This window comes from Borostomias antarcticus, assembly GCF_949987555.1.
Source record: "Borostomias antarcticus genome assembly, chromosome: 6".
Lineage (NCBI taxonomy): Eukaryota > Metazoa > Chordata > Actinopteri > Stomiiformes > Stomiidae > Borostomias > Borostomias antarcticus.
In genome coordinates, this window is record NC_140239.1 from 2,280,848 (window position 1) to 2,307,668 (window position 26,821).

Genomic DNA, 26,821 nt, shown 5'->3' on the forward strand with positions numbered 1-26,821 from the left:
ATTGCTCAGCTTGCCACCCACAGGTAGATATTTAGACTATGCAATGCTGCCACCTAGGGGTTATATATTATCCACTATTCGCTCGTTCCCACCAACGAGTACTCGAAGCCTGTAAAATGGTATTCGGGACAGCCCTAATCTTCTCACAGACCCTTGACATTTGGTCTGAGATATGCTAATTAAATTATATTTTAATTATGGATGTCATGGTTGGAGTTGTACCAGCCTGCATCATACTAAGGTGTAATAATTTATCTCCCTACATGATGTAAATGAGTTACAGCTAATCTACCTTGTAACGCCGTACACAAATATATACCATATATGAACTTATGATTGTCTTTACTGGAGTTATAACAGATTGTGTGCCTTCAACCATTGAATATGTACTGAAAATAATGTATAGAATGTCACATTAGGATTATTTATACATTAGTCATCCCAGAATGTATGTATTAAAGTGTACGTTTTGAATAAACATTCTTTCATTTACAAAATATCTCCCAAGCCAAAACAGGAATCCGTAATATGTTAACATTTTATTTAATACAGTAAAGACAACAGTACATCCCAATAATTGCAAATAATATCACTTGTCTTTTTCCTCGGGCTGTTTAGGTAACAGGTCCTCACTTTTGAAATGCAGAGCTTCGCTGGTCTGGCTGGTCATGATGGCCCTCTCGATGAAGTGACCTGTAGGGGACAGTCACGTCACGTCAGACCTACCTTCATAACAGCCTGCTGGGTTTATAAGATACCAGCCTGTGAAATCAGCTAAACTACTGTCCAACAAATCTTGGCATTTCAGACATTCTCTAGGATTCTTTAGGTTGGAGGGCGGTATTATCAAAGACATACTGTAGTCTAGATAACGAGTATGAAATAAATCATCAACTTTTCTTTGAACTATGTGAGCCTCTTGGAGCAAAACTTCCACTTGTTTTGTTCTGGGTGTATTATTACAAGAGCCTACCTGAGGTTAAATAAAGACAGTTTTAAGACCCTTTGGAATGGCGACCTGTAGTCCTACTCAAACCTCAAACCTGAAAATCCCTTCATCTATGGGTCAAATGATTCGACTTCCCCCCCTTTTCTGGTCTTCTATTAGCGACTGTGTGATGTTTCTGGTCCCAGAATCAAAGAGCACCTCAGTCAGGCACACATACTCAGGTGGCCTGTCCAATGCAACATCCTCTAAGGCAGTGTTTCCCAAAGTGTGGGGCGCGCCCCCCCCCCCCCCCCACCTAGTGGGGTGCGGAGGTACTGCAGGTGGGGCGCAAAAAAAGCTAAAGAAAAAAAGCTAAATTTTGATTAATATATTATTAAAATTATTATTATTTGGGTTTGAGGCCGAATTATTTCACAGTGGCCAAATTTGTTCATTTTTGAATAAAATATAAAACTAAAATTGGATCTTTGTGTCTTGTTATTAGTAGTAAAGGAAACGCCATGTTTGTACAATAGCCTAGAATTAATTCTACCAATCTAGGTGGGGCCCGAAAATATTTCCAATTACCTAAGTGGGGCCTGATTGAAAAAGTTTGTGAACCACTGCTCTAAGGTATGTGGGGCAGCTAGTTCAAACCACTACCACCCAGCGATGTGGGCAAAGAATGCAGGCACAGCAAAACCTGCTGGCGTGCCTAGCGAGACATCCACAACAGTTGCTCCAGCTCAATTCCCCCCTGTCTTCACATAATGACATGTTTTCCCCCTTCCAGTCAGTAAACCCTGTTATAGAAATGTACCCAGACACCTGCTGGATCTGTAGACATAAATCACACCACAGACCAACACCACAATCATACATTATTGGAGACTGTGAAAGTTATTCCACTCCTGCTGGGTAATGGGAGTCCCTCTGACCAGCCATGGCTGCCGTGTTGCTGGTGAGGGAGAGGAGATTGAACGTACCGAAGCTCGCTGGTCGGTGGGCACACACGTCCACGACGACGGCCTGGATGTTGGCGAGCAGGTGCTCCTTGGGCATGTTGAGCTGTTTTGGAGAAAACAACACGTTGGTAAACAGCACCTTGGTAAACAACAACACAACAACTGATGTGTTGAGCATTAGCTGCATGTGGAGAGCGTTAGCTGCATGGCTGCCAGCTGGTTGTGTGAGTTTGTAGGTCATCCAGCTTTACTACAATTCATCCGGTCCACTTCATGATGATGGTTAATTCTCAGCAGACGTCTCAGTCCATAATAGTCTGAATCAGTCAGAACACAGATCGTTTTCAGAGAACTTTTCACTAAAACGCAAACCACTGGTGAAATGAAACCGATTACCAACTTCACATTAAAATAAAAAGTTGTATCATCCCTTTCATTAAATCTACATGAGATAAAACTTTGGCAGCCCCTCTGGCCGTGATGAAATCGGCACTGCGTTTTTAAGAACCACACTTCCCACAATCCCCCACTCACTCGCTGTAATGATGGGAGAAAAATATGATAAACACGTGTGGAGCAGACTGGATTGGAAGATTGTAATCACTTCAATGGACTTTCTGGAAGGATGGCTTCAATGCAGGTAAATACCGGACTTCTTTCTTTTATGTATATAAAGATTTCATTTTGCTGGGCGAAGTGTTAGTTGTCTTCCTGATATTGTGACACGCAAAACACGTCACTTCCGTGACCACCACAAGATTTCCCGCCAGTGTACTTGCCAGTAGACTGAAATTCTAATATAATAAAGGGTCTCATGTCACAAATATGATTTTTGGGGTCTTTCTAAGGCCAATTCACAAACTAATAGCAAGCAAAGGTGAATATTGAACTATTAAAAAAGTTCTCATTGATCTTTAAAAACACAATAGTCGACATTCTATTACTTCTCCATCTCTAGGCCGGTCATAACGATTCTCTGGCGTTGGTCCATTCCAACAGACTCACCGAACCCACTGTGGTGCTGATGTAGCAGTCCTTCTCCACCAGGTACTCGTGACCCGTCTTGAACATCTCCATCATCTTGGGAATGTTCAGGCCGACGGACCCTGAGCGAGGCAGAGAGAAAGCGCGGGTGGGTACTGTGATTGATAAACCTGTCACACGGAGGAGGGGCGCGTCCCAACAGTCTGACGTGGCTCTCTCCCGTCTCTTCTCCTCCATCATTCGGGTCCAGAGAGTTAGTGCCTTTTTTAATAATCCTTTATTTAAACAGGTGAAGACGTTTAAGGGAAGGAGACAAAGTCAAATGGAGGCTGTTGAGAGGAATCCTAAGGGTAGATAACGACCATTTCAAGTCCTTTCAAACACATTGTTGAGGGATGAGGGTTCAGGGGGATGAGGGTTCGGGGGAAGGGTTCAAGGGGATGAGGGTTCGGGGGATGAGGGTTCAGGGGGATGAGGGTTCAGGGGATGAGGGTTCGGGGGATGAGGGTTCGGGGGATGAGGGTTCAGGGGGAAGGGTTCGGGGGATGAGGGTTCAGGGGGATGAGGGTTCGGGGGATGAGGGTTCGGGGGATGAGGGTTCGGGGGGATGAGGGTTCAGGGATGAGGGTTCAGGGGGATGAGGGTTAAGGGGATGAGGGTTCGGGGGATGAGGGTTCAGGGGGATGAGGGTTCAGGGGGATGAGGGTTCACATTTTTTGGAAGCAGCCCATTTGTCCCATTTCACCAGGGTAAAAAGAATCAAGCCAGGATCAGTTATTGAATGACTCCCTAGTATTCAGATCAGTTATTGAAGTGACTCCCTAGTATTCAGATCAGTTATTGAAATGACTCCCTAGTATTCAGATCAGTTGTTGAAATGACTCCCTAGTATTCAGATCAGTTGTTGAAGTGACTCCCTAGTATTCAGATCAGTTATTGAAGTGACTCCCTAGTATTCAGATCAGTTATTGAAATGACTCCCTAGTATTCAGATCAGTTGTTGAAATGACTCCCTAGTATTCAGATCAGTTATTGAAGTGACTCCCTAGTATTCAGATCAGTTATTGAAGTGACTCCCTAGTATTCAGATCAGTTATTGAAATGACTCCCTAGTATTCAGATCAGTTATTGAAATGACTCCCTAGTATTCAGATCAGTTATTGAAATGACTCCCTAGTATTCAGATCAGTTAATGAAATGACTCCCTAGTATTCAGATCCAGGTCTGAAGGCCTTGATGTCACAAGACCAATTCTTTAGCATCTTGCAAGTGAGGGTGAAGGGTATGAGATGAGGATACCTCTCGAGACTATTGAAATGCACCCCAGGTTAAGCGCGAGCGGCCTAATGACTGGAGAGTTACCTCTCTTATTCTTGGGAAACTTCTTCCGTAGTTTGTTTTTCAAAGGCGCTAGTTTGGAGAGGACGTCTGGAACAGCCACGTAGAAGTCTGCCTCAACCTCGTCATCCAAGATCTGGAATTTCATCAAGATAAACAACACGTAAACTTCCAATGAACAACAAAAACATGTTTACAGAGAAAGACAAAAAAAATAAGGGAGGGAGAGCAGGGGAGACCAAGAGAAAGAAAGACTAATACACTCCTGTCAGCATCTGCTGTGTGTCTGTGTGTGTGTGTGTGTGTGTGTGTGTGCGTGCGTGTGTGCGCGCGCGCGCTGTGTGCGTGTGTACCTGTGTGTAACACACCTGTGTGTGTAACCCACCCTTTGAACGAGGTCTGCTCCTCCTGCGAACGCGGCTCCGCTCTCCAGGGCCGCCTTGACTTGATCAGGATTCTGCGGAGAAACAGAATTATTAATTACTGCCAATCTGATTCAGATCATTAGACGTGCCAGGGGTGTGAGCGCCACGCCGAGCACTACAGCTTCCAAATGATGCGTCTCATCTCATGCTGAAGTCCCATTCAACTCATTAAAGGGCCATATGTTTGAGTTATGATCTGTGCAGGCAGCAGGCCAGTAACTCTTATCACCATTTGTCAGTGTGCCCCAATGCCAAACACAATACTGAAACTAGAAATGGTGCTCGGGCAGCACAGGCCTCCGCCCGTGAATGCATTTCCTGGCTCTGTGCGCGTGCGAGCAGGACATGGCTGGTATTGTCAGGTATTGTCAGGTCGAGAGCTTTACTCCAGTCCAAACCCTGGATCTCTGTGACCTTCCCATGGCGAGATGTGACCGTTTCAATCCTCCCCATTGACAATGAATGGGGGAGGGAGATTTTTCACTCCAGTACAAAAAAAAAGTAAATGGAGGTGTTTGGGCGGCTATGTGGCGCCCCCCTCGGGTCACAGCCAGTGAGGGACAGTTCGCGGTACCCTCCCCCCGCCCCCAACACACCCGGCAGTCCAAACCCCGTGTCTCTAGCGCCCCCCACAGGGAGCTGGCTTTGTTCAAATTTGTGGATCGCCCCATGATTCAAATCTGCTCCAAAATTGAATGGCTTCTAAGTTGGCCCATGCTAAACCCCTCCAGAGTTTCAGAAAATCGGTCTGGTAGTTTTTGCGTAATCCTGCTAACAAACAAACAAATTAATTAATTAATTAATAAACAAACAATCACACATGAACGAAAACATTACATCTCGCCTTGTTAAGGACAAGAAAGCTGACATACAGTAGGAATACAAATTTTGCCAGTTCTCTTAAAATATATTTCTGAACCTTTCTGAGGAGCAATGGAAGACCATCTAACTTTGTGGAACAAAAATGATAATAGAACACCAAATCCCAATCCATGAGAGTTCCCTCTTAACAAGATAGAAACAAATTAACATGAAACTGAAATACCGTACAGAACCTCTGTGAAAACGTACCTCTGTGAAAACTGCTACTTTGTTGACTTCAGTCTTGATGGGGTGTGGTAACTGAACGGTGCTTACAAAGGGGTCCACTTTTTTCTGAAAGAGAACGGCATCGAGGGCTTCCGCCGTCAATAATCAACACGCTCTACACAGACAAAACTGTGTGTGCAACAAATACTTGCAATCTTAAGATCTACACACAATAAATCCAAATGACTATTTAATCAAGTATTTTTTCCACCTGCTGAATACATTTCTCATGTCACCAGAGTGCTCTGAATGCATTCTGCATTGCAACATCAGTTTTGCGTTCCTAATGTGCACCAGGCTCGTCAGCATGTTCTCACGGCAGAGCTGAGCTACGGAAGAGCCATTGAACCTGCAGGAGACCTTCTCTCTCACTGTGGAGACTAGTTTGTGTCATTGACACCCGACAGGATATTAACACATACTCTTCTGGGATCAGGGAACTGTCGAAGTTTTTGTCCCAAATAAGTGGTTGAATCACAGTTGTGTCCTGTTCTTAGTCCCTGCTTCCTCAATGTCTTGACCCACCATCACCTAGATGTTCAGTCTTCCAAGCTCACACATTCTGTGTGTGTGTGTGTGTGTGTGTGTGTGTGTGTGTGTGTGTGTGTGTGTGTGTGTGTGTGTAGGAGCTTGCTCGATCATCTTGTTCAGAGGGGTCAAGGAAGAATTTTTACAGCTCACTTTTCTGGCCCCCGGGTGAATGTTTTTTTGCTTCCCTCTGGAATATGTAGGGGTGGGACCTATGCCCCCCCCCCCATTGCTCTCTGTAAAGCGCATATTGTTGCCTCTGTGTATGAAATGCGCTATACAAATAAAGTGTGATTTGATTTGAGTGTGTGTGTGTGTGCGGTGTGTGTGTGTGTATAAAACACATGCACGGATGCAAGCTCACACTAACGTCTCCACACCACATTTCCTACACAGGCCTTTTATTTTCTTCACCTTCTTCTCTAGTTTCATGTCCAGCTTCAGCTCTAAGAACACGGGCTGGTCTGGGGCGGTGAAGTCCAGCTGCTGGAAGCTCTTCAGCAGCTCGAGGGCGTCCGCGGCCCGGTGGACGACCCTGGGGTAATACCGCACCACGTACACGTCGTCTACCGGCGCCCACGCCGTTAGCCCACGGGGTTTGTGTCGGTCTTTATCGTCCTCGATGACGACGACCCGCTTCACTTTCTTCTCTTCCTGTACGTTCTCCTCTTTCTTCTTGTCTTTTTTAAACACCCTTCACACAGGAAAACACACGCCCAGCGAGCGTTTAAAGGCTTTTGTGAACGTCTGAAGAAACTGACAACAAACACTTAGTCATTAAGTACCGGTATTTTGTTAATTCTGGCGCATTTGAGATTAGTGAACTTACTTCACTGCAGCAAAGGTCCTGACAGGGAGATGCCAGGATGCACTCTGGGAAACACTGCAGTGTGCTGGACAACCTGCAGTTAACAGCTGTCTCTGGCCTCCTGATAGAGCTAGAGAAGACAGCACAACCTGCAGTTAACAGCTGTCTCTGGCCTCCTGATAGAGCTAGAGAAGACAGCACAACCTGCAGTTAACAGCTGTCTCTGGCCTCCTGATAGAGCTAGAGGAGCTAGAGAAGACAGCATAAAGATGTGTGCATCTCTGGGCATCTCAGTAATACAGGCGTTATCACTTCCAACAAGACACTGAAGTAGAATCATGTCACTAACACCAAGTTTGCCGAGTAAGATAAGTAACGTACACCCATTACATTACATTACAGTCATTTAGCAGACGCTTTTATCCAAAGCGACTAACAATAATTGCATTTAACGTAGGAAGAGCCAATGTACTACTACATGCCAGAACTTACAAGTGCATCTCCTTTCTAAAACAAACAAGTGACTAAGAGCATAATCTAGTACTGAAGGCAATACGTTGGACTCCTACGTTGGACCAAGTAACTTAGTACTTTGAGATGGAGGCGTGGCTAAGGTCATGTTAAACTAACGCTAGAAGCAGAGCATCTTCATTGATGGATGCCTTTTTTGTTTGCTTGAGCAAAGACGCGTGAATGACAGCATAGTTACTATATGCAAGACTCAAGTCAGCGCCGGGTTTCGATGATGAATAACTTGAATGAACGTTATATCAAACACGTAGTATTTAATACAATTATGAAACTGACCTTTCAGAATCATCCTCGTGCAGGTCGCCATGTTGGCTTCCTATGAGAAATCCGTGTGGAAACTACAGGATATAAAGAGTTCCGGCTACTGACGTTCCGTCTGAGAGGTCTGTATATGGGCACACTTACATAGAATCACTAAGCATATGAAATCACTTGTACTCATATCACTAGTCAATTCATTAGTAAATATTGCCAATACAAAACGGAAAATATTATTGTATGTTAATTGTTGTATCATTTAGTATGATTGTTAATTTAAAATGTGTAATGCAATAGGACATTACTCTTAACAACATTGCTTAGTAACTGCATAAGAGGGCCTAGGCAACTCAAATGCAAAAAAATAATTGATAGTTCTAACGTTACTGTGACAAACCCTGAACGCCGTTATAAATGACCTGACTTAAAAAGTGAGAACTTAATGGAACTGGCATTCTACGATCAACCACTTTTTTCACGTGTCCCGGTCCAACCACGCTTCGCAATAATCGACTTAATATTTTGCTATATTTGCAATCCCAACTTCAGACGAGTGCATCTTGACATAGCAGACTGGCACGAGCGGAAGCCATGTTTGTTGTTCTTCCCTCTGCCTCTATGAAACGTCCAGGAGCTCCTCTGTCTGCATGTCTCTATCCAGAATATCCGCACTAAGTCTTCCCCACCACCCCCCGAATGCAGGTAAGGTCATTGATTGAGATTCGACTACAGTGACAGCTCATGATGGGTGGGTGACTCGCTGGGGTTTCTCCTGCATGTTTGCTTCACTCAGCTCTTCCCGAGGTCCGGCTCGGTAGCTAGCTCGCGCACCGGAGGGTGTGATCGGTGGAGCTCGAGCTGCAGCCGCCTGTCAGAGAGGCTCGAGGCCCGGGGATGTTTACTGCGCTCCCGGGGATGTTTACTGCGCTCCCGGGGATGTTTACTGCGCTCCCGGGGATGTTTACTGCGCTCCCGGGGATGTTTACTGCGCTCCCGGGGATGTTTACTGCGATCCCGGGGATGTTTACTGCGCTCCCGGGGATGTTTACTGCGCTCGCGGGGATGTTTACGGTGCATGACGGCTCCTTGCATTGAAGTTCTGAAACGAATGCATTTGTCAAATGCAGGCGAATGCATGACATTCACGACACCGAATGCCTCAAGGCTTAAAAGCTGGTCAACTTCTCTTGAAGGCGGCCTATTTGCAAGTCCTTATTGTCACTTTTGTGATTGCACAGCATAAACAGTGTTTTATACTGTGAACATTGTTGTAATGCAGCTGCCATGCCTCTACCGTTATATAGGGCCGGGGTGACATCTGCTACACTAGCGTTCAAAATACTCCCCGTCACCTTATTAAAACTGAATGTCTGACTAGGTTCAGTGAGCTACCTAAAGAAAGAGCTCTGTGACAGGGACAGGTCGGACAGGGGGGAGAAGGCCTAGCTACTTTGCTCTTGCTACTTATGACCGACTTCACTGTGCCAAGATAAACAGGTTATGTAAGTGCGCTCCAAACGTATTCTTCCCCCAAGTAACCTTGTCTCTTCAAGGGGTGAGGGGGGTTATTTACTTCAAATTGAATAAATAGAGAATAATTCTCTGTCTGAAAAGAAGTGGCCTGCCATTATTGGGCTTGTCCAGTTGACGTTTTTCGGCGCTGTCCTGTGCTGCTCCAGTGAACTTGGTTGACAGCTGCACTGGGTTGCCTGTAAGCACCACACACCACATGTAAGCCTGTAGGGTGGTAGAGTCAACAATATCAGTTATTTCCTGGGGTGAACCACTTTCTCTAATGTAACATGCATGCTTGTGTAAAACTTTGTCATAGTAAGGCTGATTTTGTTTCATACTTGTCTAAATTTGTCAGAAAAACAAACGCTCAGTCAGAGAACACAGAGTTGAACTTAATTCACACTGATGTAGAGCTATGGTGCATGCCGTCAGCTACCAGTCTGCCTCGTATAGTCCAGCTACTGACGAACTGCATTGGCTGCGAGATTACCAGGCTTATGTTGTACCATCTGCATGCTCAGATAGGGGTTTGCCCTTTCATCTAGACAATACTGGCCATGCACAAGCTCAATGACGCATGGGTAGGTATCCGCCTACTTTCCGGAGACCCTTGCAGATACTACAAACAACTTTTACATATGTGGTGAATTGGTAGGTCATTTATTTGGACTAAAACTAGCAGTGTCCCTCATCTGTCCGTGTGCTTTCTCTCGTGTTGTCCAGATTAACAGGTATGCCAAAGGAAAAATATGATCCTCCGGATCCGCGTAGATTATATACCATCATGTCCGCCGAGGAGGCAGCCAATGGGAAGAAGTCTTACTGGGCTGAGTTGGAGATCTCTGGTCAGTCGTCCTCACCACACACTGCCTGTCTGTTACTCAACTCCAGTTAATCTGAGCTTCTGTGCTGACATTACTCACCATGAAAGAAGTGTGTGCTTACATTTTTTAATGCCTAGTCTCCTGTGTTTATGTTGGTGAAAGTAATATGTAATAAGTAACTTATTACTCTACACATGAAGTCATATTGTAGTGTATCATATTACTTTTAATTGAAAATAACTAGTAATATGTCATTTATTACATTTTGGAAGTAACTTGCCCAACTCTGGTTACTAGGTGTCACGGTCTGTCATGTTTTATTTGACCGTGTCGCGATTTCTTGTCTATCGGAAAAAAATTATAAACAATAAGCAAGTAGAGTGGTTCTGTTGTGTTGTTCGAGGCTATGGAGCTTTTTGCGTCGGATCCTCAACCGTTCCTCCGTACAGAACGTCTGTGGCTGCTGACGTTTTTGTGGGCTGATTTTTTTGGGTCCAAACCACAAATGTTCAATTGGATTGTGCATCTGGAGAGTGGAGACTGAGATGGCCGCTTTAGGACGTTGATTTTGCTCTCCGTCAACCATTTCTTAGTTGGTTGTCTGATGTCTGAAGGAAGTGTCCCCAGCTGTAGCATAGCGCTGTGCTAGGTAGCTCAGACTGACCCAGTGTGTCCTCCCTGACGGCCAGGCCGGGTCAGGAGCCTGAGCAGCTCGCTGTGGACGCTGACCCACCTGACCGCGCTGCACATCAACGATAACAACCTGAGCCGCATCCCGCCGGACATCGCCAAGCTCCCCCACCTGGTCTACCTGAACCTGTCCTCCAACAAGCTCCGTAGTCTCCCCGCTGAACTGGGCAACATGGTGTCTCTCAGGTACCCGCCGCCTACAGAACCCTGCATGTTCCACTCAGGTACCCGCTACCTACAGAACACTGCATGTTCCACTCAGGTACCCTCTCCATAGAGAACACTGCATGTTCCACTCAGGTACCCTCTCCATAGAGAACACTGCATGTTCCACTCAGGTACCCGCTACCTACAGAACACTGCATGTTCCACTCAGGTACCCTCTCCCTAGAGAACACTGCATGTTCCACTCAGGTACCCTCTCCCTAGAGAACACTGCATGTTCCACTCAGGTACCCTCTCCCTAGAGAACACTGCATGTTCCACTCAGGTACCCTCTCCATAGAGAACACTGCATGTTCCACTCAGGTACCCTCTCCCTAGAGAACACTGCATGTTCCACTCAGGTACCCTCCCCCTACAGAACGCTGCATGTTCCACTCGGGTACCCGCTGCCTACAGAACACTGCATGTTCCACTCAGGAACGCTCTCCCTACAGAACACTGCATGTTCCACTCAGGTACCCTCTCCCTAGAGAACAGCACTAGATGTTCTACATGGGTTCAGTGATGGGTCGGTCACTCTTTTACAATTCAATGAATACAGGAAGTGATCTGACCCGATAATGTCAAAATGAATGTTTTATGTGAAACCAAAAAGTCAAGGAATTCCATTTCTCCTCAGATGGAATTCTGCTTTACACCGTGTCCTAACTACACGCGACGCAAGCGAGCGTCAGCGACAAAATGCGTTCCATTGCTTTGTTTTCTATTGTTATGTCCTAACTGGACGCGAGCGACGCAGCGCGAAGCGGCGCGACGTTTTAACTGCCCTTTTGACGCTCGCCCTGTTCCTATTTTCCTCCTGTCGCTCGCGTTGACAGGCCTTCGTTCTTTTTAACGGTTTCAGTTAGGACAGCAAGCATGCGATGTCGCGTTCTGTAGCTCACGTCACAAGCAGTTAGGACACGGTGTTAGATGAAAAGAAATGGGTTGAGTTGAAAACCCGTTTCTGCCAGGAGAACGATTACTACACTGTTATTATCTTTTTTTTTCCAGGGAATTGCTTTTAAACAACAATCTTTTAAGAGTTCTGCCTTATGAACTTGGGCGGCTGTTCCAGTTACAAACTCTGGGTCTGAAAGGTGTGTATTTTGTTTTGTGGATTCAATGCTTGTCAACGTAACCGATGTCATATCTGGAACCAAAGGTTCTTTTCCTGTCAGACGTGTGGCTGCATCTCACATGCAGACTCTCGTACTTCGCCAGGTAACCCTTTGTCCCAAGACATCCTCAACCTCTACCAGGAACCAGACGGAACCAGAAAGCTTTTGAACTACATGCTCGACAATCTAGCAGGTAAATGATGCTGCCGATTCAGGTTACCGGAGAACAATAGCTTTGTCATGCACTCTTAACCGAACGTTTAGTCCGAACCTGAGCACCAGAGGCGGACTGCCTGGTTTGGTGTTCCCTGAACAAGAGAGGTCTGAACGTCTGTTCTCCACCTTTGTGTTTAGTGCATCCAGAACAACTTCCTCAAAGACCTTGGATCACCTTGAAAGAGCGCGACCAAATGATCCCAACAGGTACTTGTTATGTTATGTTATGTTATTTTTATTTATAATGCGCCCCCCAACCAACTGTTACATCAGCCCGGGGCGCAGCCCAGGTACAAAGGGAGACAAACAAAAACAAAGGACTAACAAGAAACGCCAGGAATTGGAGAGTGGCTGGCTGCTGTCGGGCGTAGCGCCGCCATCATGCTTCCTAACAAAGCGCTTCACAATACAAATAACAGATAAAAAGGAAGAAAGAGCGACATACAAAATGCAATACGACAATTACGACATACAAAATACAGTACAAGGCAATTACAATGAGAGGGAAAGGGGGGGGGGGGTGTACAAGAGCAGGAGCAAGCAACAAAAGCGTCTGCTCTGAACGAAAGCAGGAAGAAGAACTTGTGGATAACTCTGAATGCTAGCTATGCAAGATATTTTATGTCTAATATTCCTACCGGGCTGCGACCCGGCCATGGATAAGCGGATGACGATGGATGGATGGATTCCTACCAGAAGCTATTACTCTCGCTGGTATTAGTCACAATGGACACACCTGTCTTGCATTTGTATTTACAAGTGTATTAACTTTAACCAGCAGAAACCCTTGTAGGTGCAGTAGCACTTTGTTTATGTAATGGTTGTTGTTGTTGTTGTTGTTGTTGTAGCACTAACCCATCACTTCCCCTCTACCCAGCCGTGTTCACAGTCATGTGCTACAACGTGCTTTGTGACAAGTACGCCACCAGGCAGCTGTACGGCTACTGCCCCTCCTGGGCACTGAACTGGGACTACAGGAAGAAGGGCATCATGGAGGACATCACCAGCTGTGACGCTGACATCATCAGTCTGCAGGTCGGTCTCCCCTGGACGGACAGCCGTCACCCAGTGACCGATATCACCGTCTGCTTTTACCCAACGCAGCTCTATAGATCGACTAGCAACAAGAATCATGTTGTGAATATTGCACTTGTAAAGGAGAGTCTGTGAATGGGAACGTCTGAAAACAAAGTTTCGCTCAATTGTGTCGTTCTAGCGTGGCATATAACATGGCATATAACATGGCATATAACATGGCATATAACAAGGCATATAACATGGCATATAACATGGCATATAACATGGCATATAACAAGGCATATAACATGGTATATAACATGGCATATAACATGGCATATAACATGGCATATAACAAGGCATATAACATGGCATATAACATGGCATATAACATGGCATATAACATGGCATATAACATGGCGAGGTGAAAGCAACTGCAGCTCCCAGAATTAGTACCGGATTGTGTTTTAATATCTCCGAACTATCTTGTCTACGCCGTCGCCCCAGGAGGTGGAGACGGAGCAATACTACACCCTCTTCCTGGAAACGCTGAAGGAGCGCGGTTACGACGGCTGTTTCTGTCCAAAGTCTCGTGCCAAACTGATGTCGGAGCAGGAGCGCAAGCACGTCGACGGCTGCGCCGTGTTCTTCAAGACCGAGAAGTGAGACGAAACGAACGAACCTCATTCCAGTTTAGCGGCGAGTTGTAGCATCTCTCAGTGACTCTGTTTGTTACCTTTTTCATATGAAATATATTTATAGAAGCCGATACGTTTGTAAGAAATTCTAAGAAATCTTTGTATGAAATGTGATTTTACACAAGTTAAGGCGACACGACAGCTCGAATTCTTGGGTACCTCTTTCATAGGACGCGCATCTGACGTGGAGGGTCATGTCTGCGTTGTTTTTCCAGGTTTACCCTGCTGTCGAAACACACGGTGGAGTTCAACCAGGTGGCCATGGCCAACTCCGAGGGCTCCGAGGTGATGCTCAACCGGGTGATGACCAAGGACAACATCGGAGTGGCCGTGCTGCTGGAGGTCAACAAAGACATGTTCTCTGGAGGTCAGGATGTTCACAACTAACACATGTTCTCTGGAGGTCAGGATGTTCTCAACAAACATGTTCTCTATAGGTCAGGATGTTCTCAACAAACATGTTCTCTAGAGGTCAGGATGTTCTCAACAAACATGTTCTCTAGAGGTCAGGATGTTCTCAACAAACATGTTCTCTAGAGGTCAGGATGTTCTCAACAAACATGTTCTCTAGAGGTCAGGATGTTCTCAACAAACATGTTCTCTAGAGGTCAGGATGTTCTCAACAAACATGTTCTCTAGAGGTCAGGATGTTCTCAACAAACATGTTCTCTAGAGGTCAGGATGTTCTCAACAAACATGTTCTCTATAGGTCAGGATGTTCTCAACAAACATGTTCTCTAGAGGTCAGGATGTTCCCAACAAACATGTTCTCTAGAGGTCAGGATGTTCTCAACAAACATGTTCTCTAGAGGTCAGGATGTTCACAACAGGTCAGGCAGACGCTGGAGACATAGAACATTTCTCATGCGGTGTATAAAGATGACACCATGTTTTATTTCGACACTACCTAACTGTACCAGTAGATGGCAGTCTCTACTTACCATGGCTCATTTCCATCTCAATTCTGTCAATTCAACAAGTGAGGTTGGACAAAAATGCAAGTATCCAAAAGAGTTGATACTAATGACATAAATTATGCATAATCATTCCAAATTAACTTCAAGTATGTAATTGTTTTTTCAATGAAAATTCTGGAATAACTAACAGAAAATACCCACATCCTAACACCAACGACCTCAAGTTCAGCTCATGTGATAGCGAGCCCCACTGTCTGGGCCCCCAGGTATGAAGCCCCTGCAGGAGAAACAGCGCCTCCTAGTGGCCAACGCCCACATGCACTGGGACCCCGAGTACTCGGACGTCAAGCTGATCCAGACCATGATGTTCCTGTCGGAGCTGAAGAGCATCGCCGAGAGGGCGTCGGCCTCCCTGGCCGCCGGCACGCCGACCTCCGACCCCGCCTCCATCCCCATCGTCCTGTGCGCCGACCTCAACTCGCTGCCCGACTCCGGTGAGTGAACAGGAGCGGCGCTCTGAAGAGCTGACGGTCACCGCGGTCAGAATATACGTCGTATATTGTTACATGCAGAGCCCTATTAAATACACAACTAAGCTATAGCTCACGACGAGCGGCGGGGCGGCTGTAGCTCAGTTGGTAGAGCGGGTCGTTCAGTGATCGTAGGGTCGGCGGTTCGAATCCCGTCTCCGACTGTCCACATGTTGAAGTGTCCTTAGGCAAGACACTGAACCCCAAGTTGCTCCCAATGAGCAGGCTAGCACCTTGCATGGCAGCTGCCGCCATTGGTGTGTGAATGTGTGTGTGAATGGGTGAATGAGAGGTCATTGGTGTGTGAATGTGTGTGTGAATGGGTGAATTAGAGGACTTCACAGCCTCACCTGGATAAAGCCAGTAATTCATTTCTATACATCCCTAAATTATCTTTTGATGCAAAACAATTCATGGTGTTTGATGCAAGCAGATGTACCAGCGCACACTCAGCGGTTAGGGGACCCACTTCTAGGGACCCTCAGGTTACAGACCCAGCCTGCCAGTGAACTCACACATCTCGCTTTACATTTTGATAAAGTGACCACATATTGGGAATCTACATGATTACTCTCTCACCTGAATAAATATAAACATTTCATATGGTGAAATATTTACAGTTGCAAAGCCAAAATTACAACAGCAAAGGCAACATTTTGCCTTTTTTTTAAGTGGAGTGGAGTGATACTAAATTGTGCAAAGAAATTAGACGTCATAGCCGTGGTGTATGGTAAATGTATCACATCTATGAACCAATCAGATTGCTTGATTTGAGCTGCTCGTTTTATAGTGGAGGATACCTTCTGTGTAGGTAGGCATTTTTTAAGAATGATTATTGGGATATTGAGTTGATATTGAGTTATGATAATGGTATTGTGACTAGAAATTGATGAGTGAGATTTCCAGAATGAAACAAAAAAGGAATTGTAGCCACCAGTTAAACAAGTGAGTTTATTTGTAACTTGTGACCCGAACGTCCGTGTGTCTGGCGAAGGTGTGGTGGAGTATCTGAGTAACGGAGGCGTGGCCGAGAACCACAAGGACTTCAAGGAGCTGCGCTACAGCGACTGTCTGACCAACTTCAGCTGCAACGGCAGGAACGGCGCCTCGGACGGCAGCGTCACACACAGCTTCCAGCTGAAGAGCGCCTACGAGAACAACCTGATGCCTTACACCAACTACACCTACGACTTCAAGGTTAGACTTACACCAACTACACCTAGGCTTACACCAACTACACCTACGACTTCAAGGTTAGGCTTACACCAACTACACCTAGGCTTACACCAACTACACCTACGACTTCAAGGTTAGGTTTACACCAACTACACCTACGACTTCAAGGTTAGGTTTACACCAACTACACCTACGACTTCAAGGTTAGGTTTACACTAACTACACCTAGGCTTACACCAACTACACCTAGGCTTACACCAACTACACCTAGGCTTACACCAACTACACCTACGACTTCAAGGTTAGGCTTACACCAACTACACCTACGACTTCAAGGTTAGGTTTACACCAACTACACCTACGACTTCAAGGTTGGGCTCTTATCCGTCGCTCGAGGTGCCGTTTGATCCGGAGACCCCGTCATTTCACCTCCGTTATCTCCTCCTCCTCCCTCCCTCCCTCCCTCCCTCCCTCCCTCCCTCCCTCCCTCCCTCCCTCCCTCCCTCCCTCCCTCTCTCTCCGCAGGGCGTGATCGACTACATCTTCTTCTCCAGGACCCACATGAGCGTTCTGGGCCTGCTGGGCCCCCTGGAGAGCCAGTGGCTGACGGACAACGCCATCACGGGCTGCCCCCACCCGCACATCCCCTCCGACCACTTCTCCCTCCTGGCCCAGCTGGAGCTCCACCCACCCCCGCCCTCGCCCCTGCCCCTGCCCCCCCTCAATGGGCTGCACCTGCCCGTCCACAGGTAGTGCAGCCCCCCCCCCCGCCACAAGCCCCCCACCCCAGCCCTTTCATACGGTCTCAGCCCAAAGGACCCTGTACAGTCTCACTACACCGATCACTCTCAAACTCAGACAGACATAGCCCCACACCTCTCTCTCTCTCTCTCTCTCTCTCTCTCTCTTTCTCTCCCTCTCTCTCTCCTCTATCTCAAAGGAGTGAAGTATTCGCCTGCTGTCTCTCCTTTTTTTTGTTCTTTGCACACGATATGGTCCGTGTTTTCCCTTTGTTCGCCGCTCGAACGGCTTGATACCAAATTTAGGGTTGGGATGCGGTCGTTTTATGACGATGTGCTGCTTTAAAACATGAACCCCAAGTTCTAGTCGTCCTCGTGTCAGTTCCTAGGCCTTAGGTGGGTTATGGGGACTGTTTGTGGATTTGTCAGTTACACTATCACAGTGACAGACACAGTCACTCTCACTTGATATACCTGCTTCACTTTCCAAGGAGTGCTGTTCAACTGTTCTGGAATCGCATTTCATGGCAGCGTTATATTTTATACATAATAAACAGAAAGGAGCACACACTACGTTTTCAGAGGTGCAGACTAACAGAACATCAACATTAAAAAGTAAGTAAGTCACACAATCAAATCTTCTTTTCTGCCGTGACTTTTAATAAACTAGACAATCTGACAGAGACTAACGTTGGTTTATTATAAGTCACAGCAGAGAACATTTTGAGTGTGCGACCTTCTTACTTTTTAACGGGTGTAATGTTTAATCAAAGTTCAAAAGTATATTTCAACATCTAAAAGGTGACCCTATGTTATTGTCTAAAGGCAAGGAATCGTATTTGTAAGTGTAAATGTTGTTCTATTAAGAGTCCCTGGTGACAGGAGAAATGTGCTCTAAGTATTACCAGGAGGTATTATATGTATGAAATGTTCTTGTCTCTAAACTTTGGAGACCACTAGTCTTTTAAGAAGGATCCCAACCCGGCCAGCATAGAAAAGATCTCCGGTATCACGCTGTTCTCACCTTCCCATGCTGCGGTGTTGACACTATGCATGTCCTCTCACCTGTCAACATCGCTGGCCAGTAATGTGTCCCTAACCCAAGGCAAAGTTATGCATTGAGCTTCTAGTTCTTAATGATTTTGCTACTCCGGAAACCGGCGAGATAAGTCAACAAATGCTCGACGCGTTAAATTGAACGACAAATCTTTGTTTAAAAACCTACAATCTTGCAGGATTTGGAAGCGTGTTGTTCCAGGGCTCGCTGGTCTCTCCAGTTGCTCTCCCAAGATGAACCTTGACCTTACGGCCTAACAAACCTCTAAACACTACTAATTTCCACGACAACGCTCCACTCAATCAGCAACGTGGGGGCGTTGTTCTACAGCCTTATTTGGGCGTGTGGGCGTTCCCAGCTGCTCCAATCAGGCTCCGGGGGCGGGACAGCGAGCTGCATTGAACCCGGCAGACGCGGGCGACGGTGGCGGTGTCTCACTTGAGAGCCCTTTATTTATTTCTCCATATTCAAACTGATAAATGATGTAGATTTGATATTGAAGATTCAAATGTTGAGAGGAAGGAGTACGCCGGAGCAGAATTGTAGATCAGACTCAATCAGATTTATTGAGTACAACAGCGTACGAGATCTCTGGCCAATCACAGACAGTACAGGGTACTCAGTGTGATCAGACAACATAGCATTGAGTTAGTGCAGCTTTATAGTCACGGTGCGGCTGATTCTATACATAGTTCAGTCTTGCGCCCTGATCCATCGTGTGCATTAGTGCCTTAGTTGGCTTTTACTGTTTGCACCTGGTCTGCTAGAGTCTTGACAATAATTGTGTCCTAGAGATGGGATCAGCTTAAGAGCAGCGACAATAGACAGGACTATAGTCAGCAGAAAAGAGTCATCAGAAAACCTCTTATCACAAACGCAGTCAACAAAGTTGAACCCGAGACATTGTTAGCTTTACTCCAATCACTGCAGCCCAGTCCTCCTCAGCTGGGGTTTGACAGACGGGCTCATAAGAAGCCATGGCTTCCCCGCCATCACATCAAAAGACCCGTGGACATTCACACTCGTACACATTCAGATTGTACAGTAGGTCCAATCTGACTAATTATGCAATGGACTGTAGTCTAAATTGTTCGTCCTGTCTGCGAGTCAGAAACCCAAACAATTATATTTCAATTCAATTCAAAGGGCTTTATTGGCATGGGTAACATACAGTATGTTTACATTGCCAAAGCAAGTGGTAAAAATACCAATTACCCAATGGCTAAACAGCCTGAACAGATCACACAAGCATTGCCATGCGATGTCATATTTATTTATGAGAGAGAGCTTATTTCCTCCCTGAGCAGAGCTGATCCTGTCTATCGACCTGTCTGTCTATCTATCAATCTAATCTAATCTGGGTCAGTAATGAAAAGGTGTCCCATGTCATTCAGTACAACGCTACACAGTAGTTTATTTCATAATCGCAAGTTCATATATCCATGCTCAGACTGGAAGAAATATAAACCACCCAGAAAAAAGGACATTATTTTATTTTGAATACTACTTTTTTTCTTCTTTTTTTTTTTACACTCAGCGTTACACTGAATGACAGACGTCATTGATCCATACTGTATGTATGTATGTGTATATATATATAACTATATATATATATATATATATAAATATATATATATGTATATATATATATTCGCCAGATCACAATGGATTCAAACCAATAGTGAAATTATGTGTATATTATTTAAATATCTACTAAATTAGCCTTTGTCTGAAGGCTGTACTATGCATTTAAAAATACCATCAGTCCTGTGAATTCCCCCTCCGTCACAAAACCAAATAAGAAACTATCACTTTGAAAAAAGTTGTCAAAATAGTTCAGCCCCTAACACTAGGACGACCATGTGTGTTAGTTACACATACGCTAGTAGTCAACCTATCACAAGCTGTTGTGCCTAGTTGATATACACAAGTAGCCTTCACTCTTTGTAGCTTAACTATGGTGATCGAACGTAGGGTTTTATCAGCGAAGCATTTAAAAGACACTTTATAGTGTTGCTAGCCTCTACCGTTTATCCAGTTTTTAGCTGCAGCGCATAACTTGCCTTGGCAGGGAGATGCTTTGCGTCATTTGCACATTTGATGCTAATTAACCGTTACGCTAACAAGTACGCCTCAGATTTCAATGACTTCTGTGAAATCAGCTTCTGTGAGCAGTGCGAGGCCCATACTTCACTCCCAACTCTCATTTCACGGGGTATTTGTATATAAAACAAGGCAACAATTGTCTTGAGTGACCACAAGTACTTATTGTAGCATCTGTTTGGGGAATGTAACATTCCCCAACTAGGGGTGATGTCTGTCACCAAGTCAAACGTGTGTGTGGTGTTTGTACCTTATGTCCAGTGCACCACCGTTGTTTGTGACAACCCACCCCCTGCAGTTTCAACCCTCCGAAAACAGTGGGAGAACCAGTGACTCCATCAAACTTGTTTTTAAACTATGGGCATTTTTGTCTCTAATTGAAATGCAGTCTACAATTGGTCCTTTGTACAATTCAGTATTACAAGCTTTTGAAAAGAGATAAATGTTCTAGATTTAAAAAGACCGTCTTGATGGCTTTTATTTCTCCACATTTGAGGATTTGAATGTCAATCAATACTGTTCATGTTGAGATGATCCGTCTTCTAAAATCCATTTTTTGTCCCTTTTTCCATCTGATTTTCCTCCTTTATGGGAGTTCTGAAGGACTCCTACCCCCTCCTTTTTATCCCAGCATCTTCCAAATGTATCCTAATATACCCTCATATACATCCCATTGAAAATCAATCACAGCCAATTTTGTCATGAGCCCATTCACTAATTTGTACTACAAGTGTATCAGCGTTTGTTTTATAGAGCACACCTCACATTTTTTACAACAACGTGCCTCGTTTGTACTCTCTCTCCAACAGCAGCACTGCCCATGAGACAAAGAAGCTCAACGAGTAACCCAGTGCCTCCATCCCATCCCTTCCTTCCTTCCTTCCTTCCTTCCTTCCTTCCTTCCTTCCTTCCTTCCTTCCTTCCTTCCTTCCTTCCTTCCTTCCTTCCTTCCTTCCTTCCTATCATCCATTCATCCATCCATTCATTCATTCAATCATTCAATCATCCATTCATCCATTCACCCATTCATCCATCCACCCACCCATTCATCCATCCTTTGCTCTTTTTTATTCTGTCCCTGCATCATCTGTAGGGGAATGAGATCATTTCAAATAGAAAATGGCGTTCTGTGATGACCACTGTGGACCAGAGCTATCTACTTCAGGATATGTGTGCGTGTCACATAACTTTGGATTCTGGGTTTTTGTGTGGCCATCACTCTTGCCTTAACAGATGTTCCTTTATTTGGATTGTTTATCGACGGCACGTGGTGCTCGTGTCTTCCGTGCTAGCAGATCCAACGCTGTCTGCGGTTGAGGACACTAGTGGGCTTTTAGTTCGACCAAAGATGTGCTGCTTCACTTATGATTGTTCATTCGATTGATTGTCAGCCTTCTCAACTGTCATAGTTGGCGTCACAGAGTGCTGGCTTAGTCACACAAAAACGTGATTTCTGAATGTACCTGTATCATAACTGATAGACTAGACGTGCATTTTTGTATTTTGCTCATTCAGGTCGTTATTACATATTCTCGGCACAAAGCAGTTAAAAATGTTCCGTTAGCGAAAAACTTTGTTTGGAGAAAGCTAGGATTTGATGAATATGGTTTAGTCTCTTAGATGAAGCTTCCTCAGTGAAGAAATGCTCGTGCTGATATGATGATTCAGGTCAAAAGCCATGCAGATGTTAGGACGGCCATGTTTATTGGAGTGAAAAGACACATAGCTTTGTTCTGCATAGCCATGCACCTCTGGCGGAATATCCCGTCTGTCCCCCTTGAACTAGTAGTGTATTAAACTACACTTGGACAAGTCCAATCCACCCCCAAAGTCTAGTCATACCACAATCGCCTGTCTTAAACGGGCCCTTCATAGCCAGTTTCAGCAATGGCGTTTCAACCCGTCACCTAGCAACCAGCATCCACAATAGAGGTGTTATGGTTCTTATGAGACTTGTGGAATAACCCATCATACATTTTGCCTGTCCATAATCACAACACGTATTGACAAAAGCTGGAAAGAGGAGATCGACGTCCATCGACGTTCACATTGAGGGAGCCATGGTATTTGACGATGATGATGATGATGATGAAGGGCTAGCCTACTACCCCCTTCTGTCCTGAAGGATACAGTTGTATGTCAATATGGGGAGGCGGTGCTGACTTTGTATTACTTTGGGAAAACGGTGTTTGTTTTCTGATTATGTTCACATCGATTGAAACCATACACTTTCATCTGCACTTGTATCATCCATCGTCCCACCCCTCTCAACACTTAGGCAATAAAATTGTCATTTTTAAAAAGTAAAACATGTTGTTTTATTCATTTCCACGTCTTGTACAGTATATGTTTATTTTGTTCTTGTTCTGATTACCTACAGTAAGTAGGATACTTAGGTCATTTCAACAGATTTCACATTAACATGTTTGCGTTGTGCGCATTTGTCCGAAGTGTTTCACCAGGTCCAGGTTAGTGAGGTTATGCTGTGCTGGGTGTGTGAGTGGTGGATAGTGAGGCTGTGCTGGGTGTGTGAGTGGTGGATAGTGATGCTGTGCTGGGTGTGTGAGTGGTGGATAGTGAGGTTATGCTGTGCTGGGTGTGTGAGTGGTGGATTGTGAGGTTATGTTGTGCTGGGTGTGAGAGTGGTGGATAGTGAGGTTATGCTGTGCTGGGTGTGTGAGGTGGATAGTGAGGTTATGCTATGCTGGGTGTGTGAGTGGTGGATAGTGATGCTGTGCTGGGTGTGTGAGTGGTGGATAGTGAGGTTATGCTGTGCTGGGTGTGAGAGGTGGATAGTGAGGTTATGCTGTGCTGGGTGTGTGAGGTGGATAGTGAGGTTATGTTGTGCTGGGTGTGAGAGTGGTGGATAGTGAGGTTATGCTGTGCTGGGTGTGAGAGTGGTGGATAGTGAGGTGATGCTGTGCTGGGTGTGTGAGTGGTGGATGCTGTGCTGGGTGTGTGAGTGGTGGATTGTGAGGTTATGCTGTGCTGGGTGTGAGAGTGGTGGATAGTGAGTTTATGCTGTGCTGGGTGTGAGAGTGGTGGATAGTGAGGTTGTGCTGTGCTGGGTGTGAGAGTGGTGGATAGTGAGGTTATGCTGTGCTGGGTGTGAGAGTGGTGGAGTGTGAGGTTATGCTGTGCTGGGTGTGAGAGTGGTGGATTGTGAGGTTATGCTGTGCTGGGTGTGTGAGTGGTGGATAGTGAGGTTATGCTGTGCTGGTGTGAGAGTGGTGGATAGTGAGGTTATGTTGTGCTGGGTGTGTGAGTGGTGGATAGTGAGGTTATGCTGTGCTGGGTGTGTGAGAGGTGGATAGTGAGGTGATGCTGTGCTGGGTGTGTGAGTGGTGGATAGTGAGGTTATGCTGTGCTGGGTGTGTGAGGTGGATAGTGAGGTTATGCTGTGCTGGGTGTGTGAGGTGGATAGTGAGGTTATGTTGTGCTGGGTGTGAGAGTGGTGGATAGTGAGGTTATGCTGTGCTGGGTGTGTGAGGTGGATAGTGAGGTTATGCTGTGCTGGGTGTGTGAGTGGTGGATTGTGAGTGTGTGTTGTGCTGGGTGTGAGAGGTGGATAGTGAGGTTATGCTGTGCTGGGTGTGTGAGTGGTGGATAATGAGGTTATGCTGTGCTGGGTGTGAGAGTGGTGGATAGTGAGGCTGTGCTGGGTGTGTGAGTGGTGGATAGTGAGGTTATGCTGTGCTGGGTGTGAGAGTGGTGGATAGTGAGGTTATGCTGTGCTGGGTGTGTGAGTGGGGGATTGTGAGGTGATGCTGTGCTGGGTGTGTGAGTGGTGGATAGTGATGCTGTGCTGGGTGTGTGAGAGGTGGATAGTGAGGTGATGCTGTGCTGGGTGTGTGAGTGGTGGATAGTGAGGTTATGCTGTGCTGGGTGTGAGAGTGGTGGATGCTGTGCTGGGTGTGAGAGTGGGGGATTGTGAGGTTATGCTGTGCTGGGTGTGAGAGTGGTGGATGCTGTGCTGGGTGTGAGAGTGGTGGATAGTGAGGTTATGCTGTGCTGGGTGTGAGAGTGGTGGATGCTGTGTTGGGTGTGTGAGTGGTGGATAGTGAGGTGATGCTGTGCTGTGCTGGGTGTGTGAGTGGTGGATAGTGAGGTTATGCTGTGCTGGGTGTGAGAGTGGTGGATAGTGAGGTTATGCTGTGCTGGGTGTGAGAGTGGTGGATAGTGAGGTTATGCTGTGCTGGGTGTGAGAGTGGTGGAGATACGAGCTGCTGTTGCTCTCTTCTGTTTGATCTTCCTGCAAAGAGACACGAAGACAATCATCGCCTGCTGGAAGTTCCTAACGCAAGAAATATCATAGGACTCTTTTGCTTATGTGTGGGTGCGTGTGTGTGTGAGAGAGCTACTGAGGGATTAACCTGTGTAAAGACCTGATGAGGTCCTCGATCCATTTTTCACCCGGAGTCACACAAACGGCGGCGTTGTTCTTCTTCGTGATTCTAATGGAGATTAGAAATCTGTTAGTTTGATTAAATGCTCCAGTTTCCCCAACTCTCCTAGAAGACCTTCAGACAGCAAAGGACGCCATTTCACTTTCCACTTCCCCCGTGTCGTTCTGAGCTGTGTGTGGCCCACTCACATGATCTCAGTCTGACGGCAGTGGGCGCCGGGGGGCAAGACTTCCATCTTCTGGATGAATCGCGGTGCGATGGGGGCAGGGGACGTCCGAATACAGCGACACTTGAGCGCAGGAGCGAATCCTTCCGGAAAGGCTGGAGAATGAAGTGCAGATTAGGATGTGTGTAACCAGTAACCATACGGTCACATTCTGACACAGAATAGATTTATAGCTCTGAGGTGAAGTACTTTAAATCATAAAATTATGATGATTATCATTATGGTTATTAATATTCGCTTTCAGACATGTTAACTGATAATAGGCCTGATATGATTTTGATTAATGATAGAAAAAATAGTATGAAATGAAATAACTCACCGTTAACTGCAACAATGTAGCAGAGGGTCAAGGCGCTGAAGACAAGCTGCTTGTTTGCCATGGCTGGGTATCTTGAGGTTTGAGGCTGGGTATCTTGAGGTTTGAGGCTGGGTATCTTGAGGTTTGAGGCTGGGTATCTTGAGGTTTGAGGCTGGGTATCTTGAGGTTTGAGGCTGGGTATCTTGAGGTTTGAGGCTGGATATCTTGAGGTTTGAGGCTGGGTAGGTGAGCGGACCAGCGACGAGGAAGATCAGCCAAGTGTTCTGCCGCTGACTGAAGTGTGCTGTGGGTTTATAGCTACAAACCAGGAAGTGGGCGATCCCTCACTATTTCCCCACACTGACGGAAAACCAAAAAAAGCTCTATCCATCCTTTAACTGTCTGCATCCACATCAGTTTTTTTAATTTGTGGTTGTGGTTGGGCAATTGTAATAACAAAGACTCGTTTTTCTATTTTTAATGTGTAGTGTATCACTCATAGCAAAATGTACGTACAAAATGCACATTCATCTGAAAATTGATAAATATTCTTACAGTATCACAGAACCAGAGGCCAGAGTCACAAAAGGATTTAGAAGGAACATTACTCTTAACTGATTTTTTTTTTTTTTCATTTGATTGATTGATTGAATGTTATTATAGTACTGATAATGTATTTACTGTTATTATAGTACTGATAATTTCTTTTCACAGTGTGTTTTCCAGCTTGGTCCCATTCACCTTGGTGGATATGACAATGAATGAATTACTTTCACAAATAGATTTCAATATTTTCATGTAGATTACTCTCTTTGATATTGACCTCAACCTTTACAGAATCTGGACTGTTTCATTTCGGTCAGAATCACTTTGGAGGTTATGAAACCATTCTGCATGGTTGAGCCACAGAACCACATGACACTTTAATTGATTTCACTTGCTGTGAAAGACCCAGAATCAGGAACAGAAAATGCAAACCAACATGTTCAGTAAAAGCCAGACTATGTTGTCTATTAGTAGCCAGACCGTGATGTTGGGAATGATGTCGACTGCATGGAGAGTTTAATATTGTGCTTCCCAAGTAGTTCCTTCATCTTAATATAACTTAATAACACATCAAACATAATTGATGAAATCTATCATTTAATCTATAGCTCAATTAAGTGCTGGATCCTAATTAGCCTAAACGAAGCTAATGAGTGATGGAGATGTTTAGCCATGTATATGAA

The 26,821-nt window shown here is 45.5% G+C and overlaps 2 protein-coding genes across 2 annotated transcripts; one reads left to right on the plus strand and one right to left on the minus strand.

The window, feature by feature from the left end:
- Positions 1–520: 520 nt before the first annotated feature.
- Positions 521–7,970, minus strand: mrpl1 (mitochondrial ribosomal protein L1). The gene is made up of 9 exons (XM_084439535.1): positions 7,873–7,970; positions 7,087–7,195; positions 6,672–6,951; positions 5,712–5,795; positions 4,601–4,672; positions 4,240–4,351; positions 2,899–2,999; positions 1,915–1,996; positions 521–693 (listed from the first exon to the last, which is right to left on the minus strand). The coding sequence occupies exons 1-9, from the start codon at positions 7,901–7,903 to the stop codon at positions 590–592; spliced, it is 975 nt and encodes a 324-aa protein (XP_084295661.1). The 5' UTR covers positions 7,904–7,970; the 3' UTR covers positions 521–589.
- A 507-nt stretch (positions 7,971–8,477) lies between these two features.
- On the plus strand, positions 8,478–20,091 carry cnot6l (CCR4-NOT transcription complex, subunit 6-like). Its single transcript, XM_084439397.1, has 12 exons — positions 8,478–8,556; positions 10,093–10,214; positions 10,883–11,069; positions 12,102–12,187; positions 12,312–12,401; positions 12,563–12,631; positions 13,302–13,459; positions 13,949–14,103; positions 14,355–14,506; positions 15,323–15,550; positions 16,581–16,783; positions 17,288–20,091. Exons 2-12 carry the CDS (start codon positions 10,103–10,105, stop codon positions 17,513–17,515), a joined length of 1,668 nt encoding a protein of 555 aa, XP_084295523.1. The 5' UTR covers positions 8,478–8,556; positions 10,093–10,102; the 3' UTR covers positions 17,516–20,091.
- The last annotated feature ends 6,730 nt before the right edge of the window (positions 20,092–26,821 follow it).

What these genes read in the sequence shown, in the direction of transcription:
- mrpl1 (XM_084439535.1), bottom strand. Translation starts at nt 7,903, where the DNA reads ATGGCGACCTGCACGAGGATGATTCTGAAAG. An exon ending in GTTTCCCAAGAATAAGAGAG is followed by an intron (nt 3,000 to 4,239) that starts GTAACTCTCCAG and finishes TGCCTCGCTCAG; the next exon opens with GGTCCGTCGGCCTGAACATT. An exon ending in CCACCGACCAGCGAGCTTCG is followed by an intron (nt 694 to 1,914) that starts GTACGTTCAATC and finishes TGTCCCCTACAG; the next exon opens with GTCACTTCATCGAGAGGGCC.
- cnot6l (XM_084439397.1), top strand. Translation starts at nt 10,103, where the DNA reads ATGCCAAAGGAAAAATATGATCCTCCGGATCCGCGTAGATTATATACC. An exon ending in ACAAACTCTGGGTCTGAAAG is followed by an intron (nt 12,188 to 12,311) that starts GTGTGTATTTTG and finishes GTACTTCGCCAG; the next exon opens with GTAACCCTTTGTCCCAAGAC. An exon ending in ACTACACCTACGACTTCAAG is followed by an intron (nt 16,784 to 17,287) that starts GTTAGACTTACA and finishes CTCTCTCCGCAG; the next exon opens with GGCGTGATCGACTACATCTT.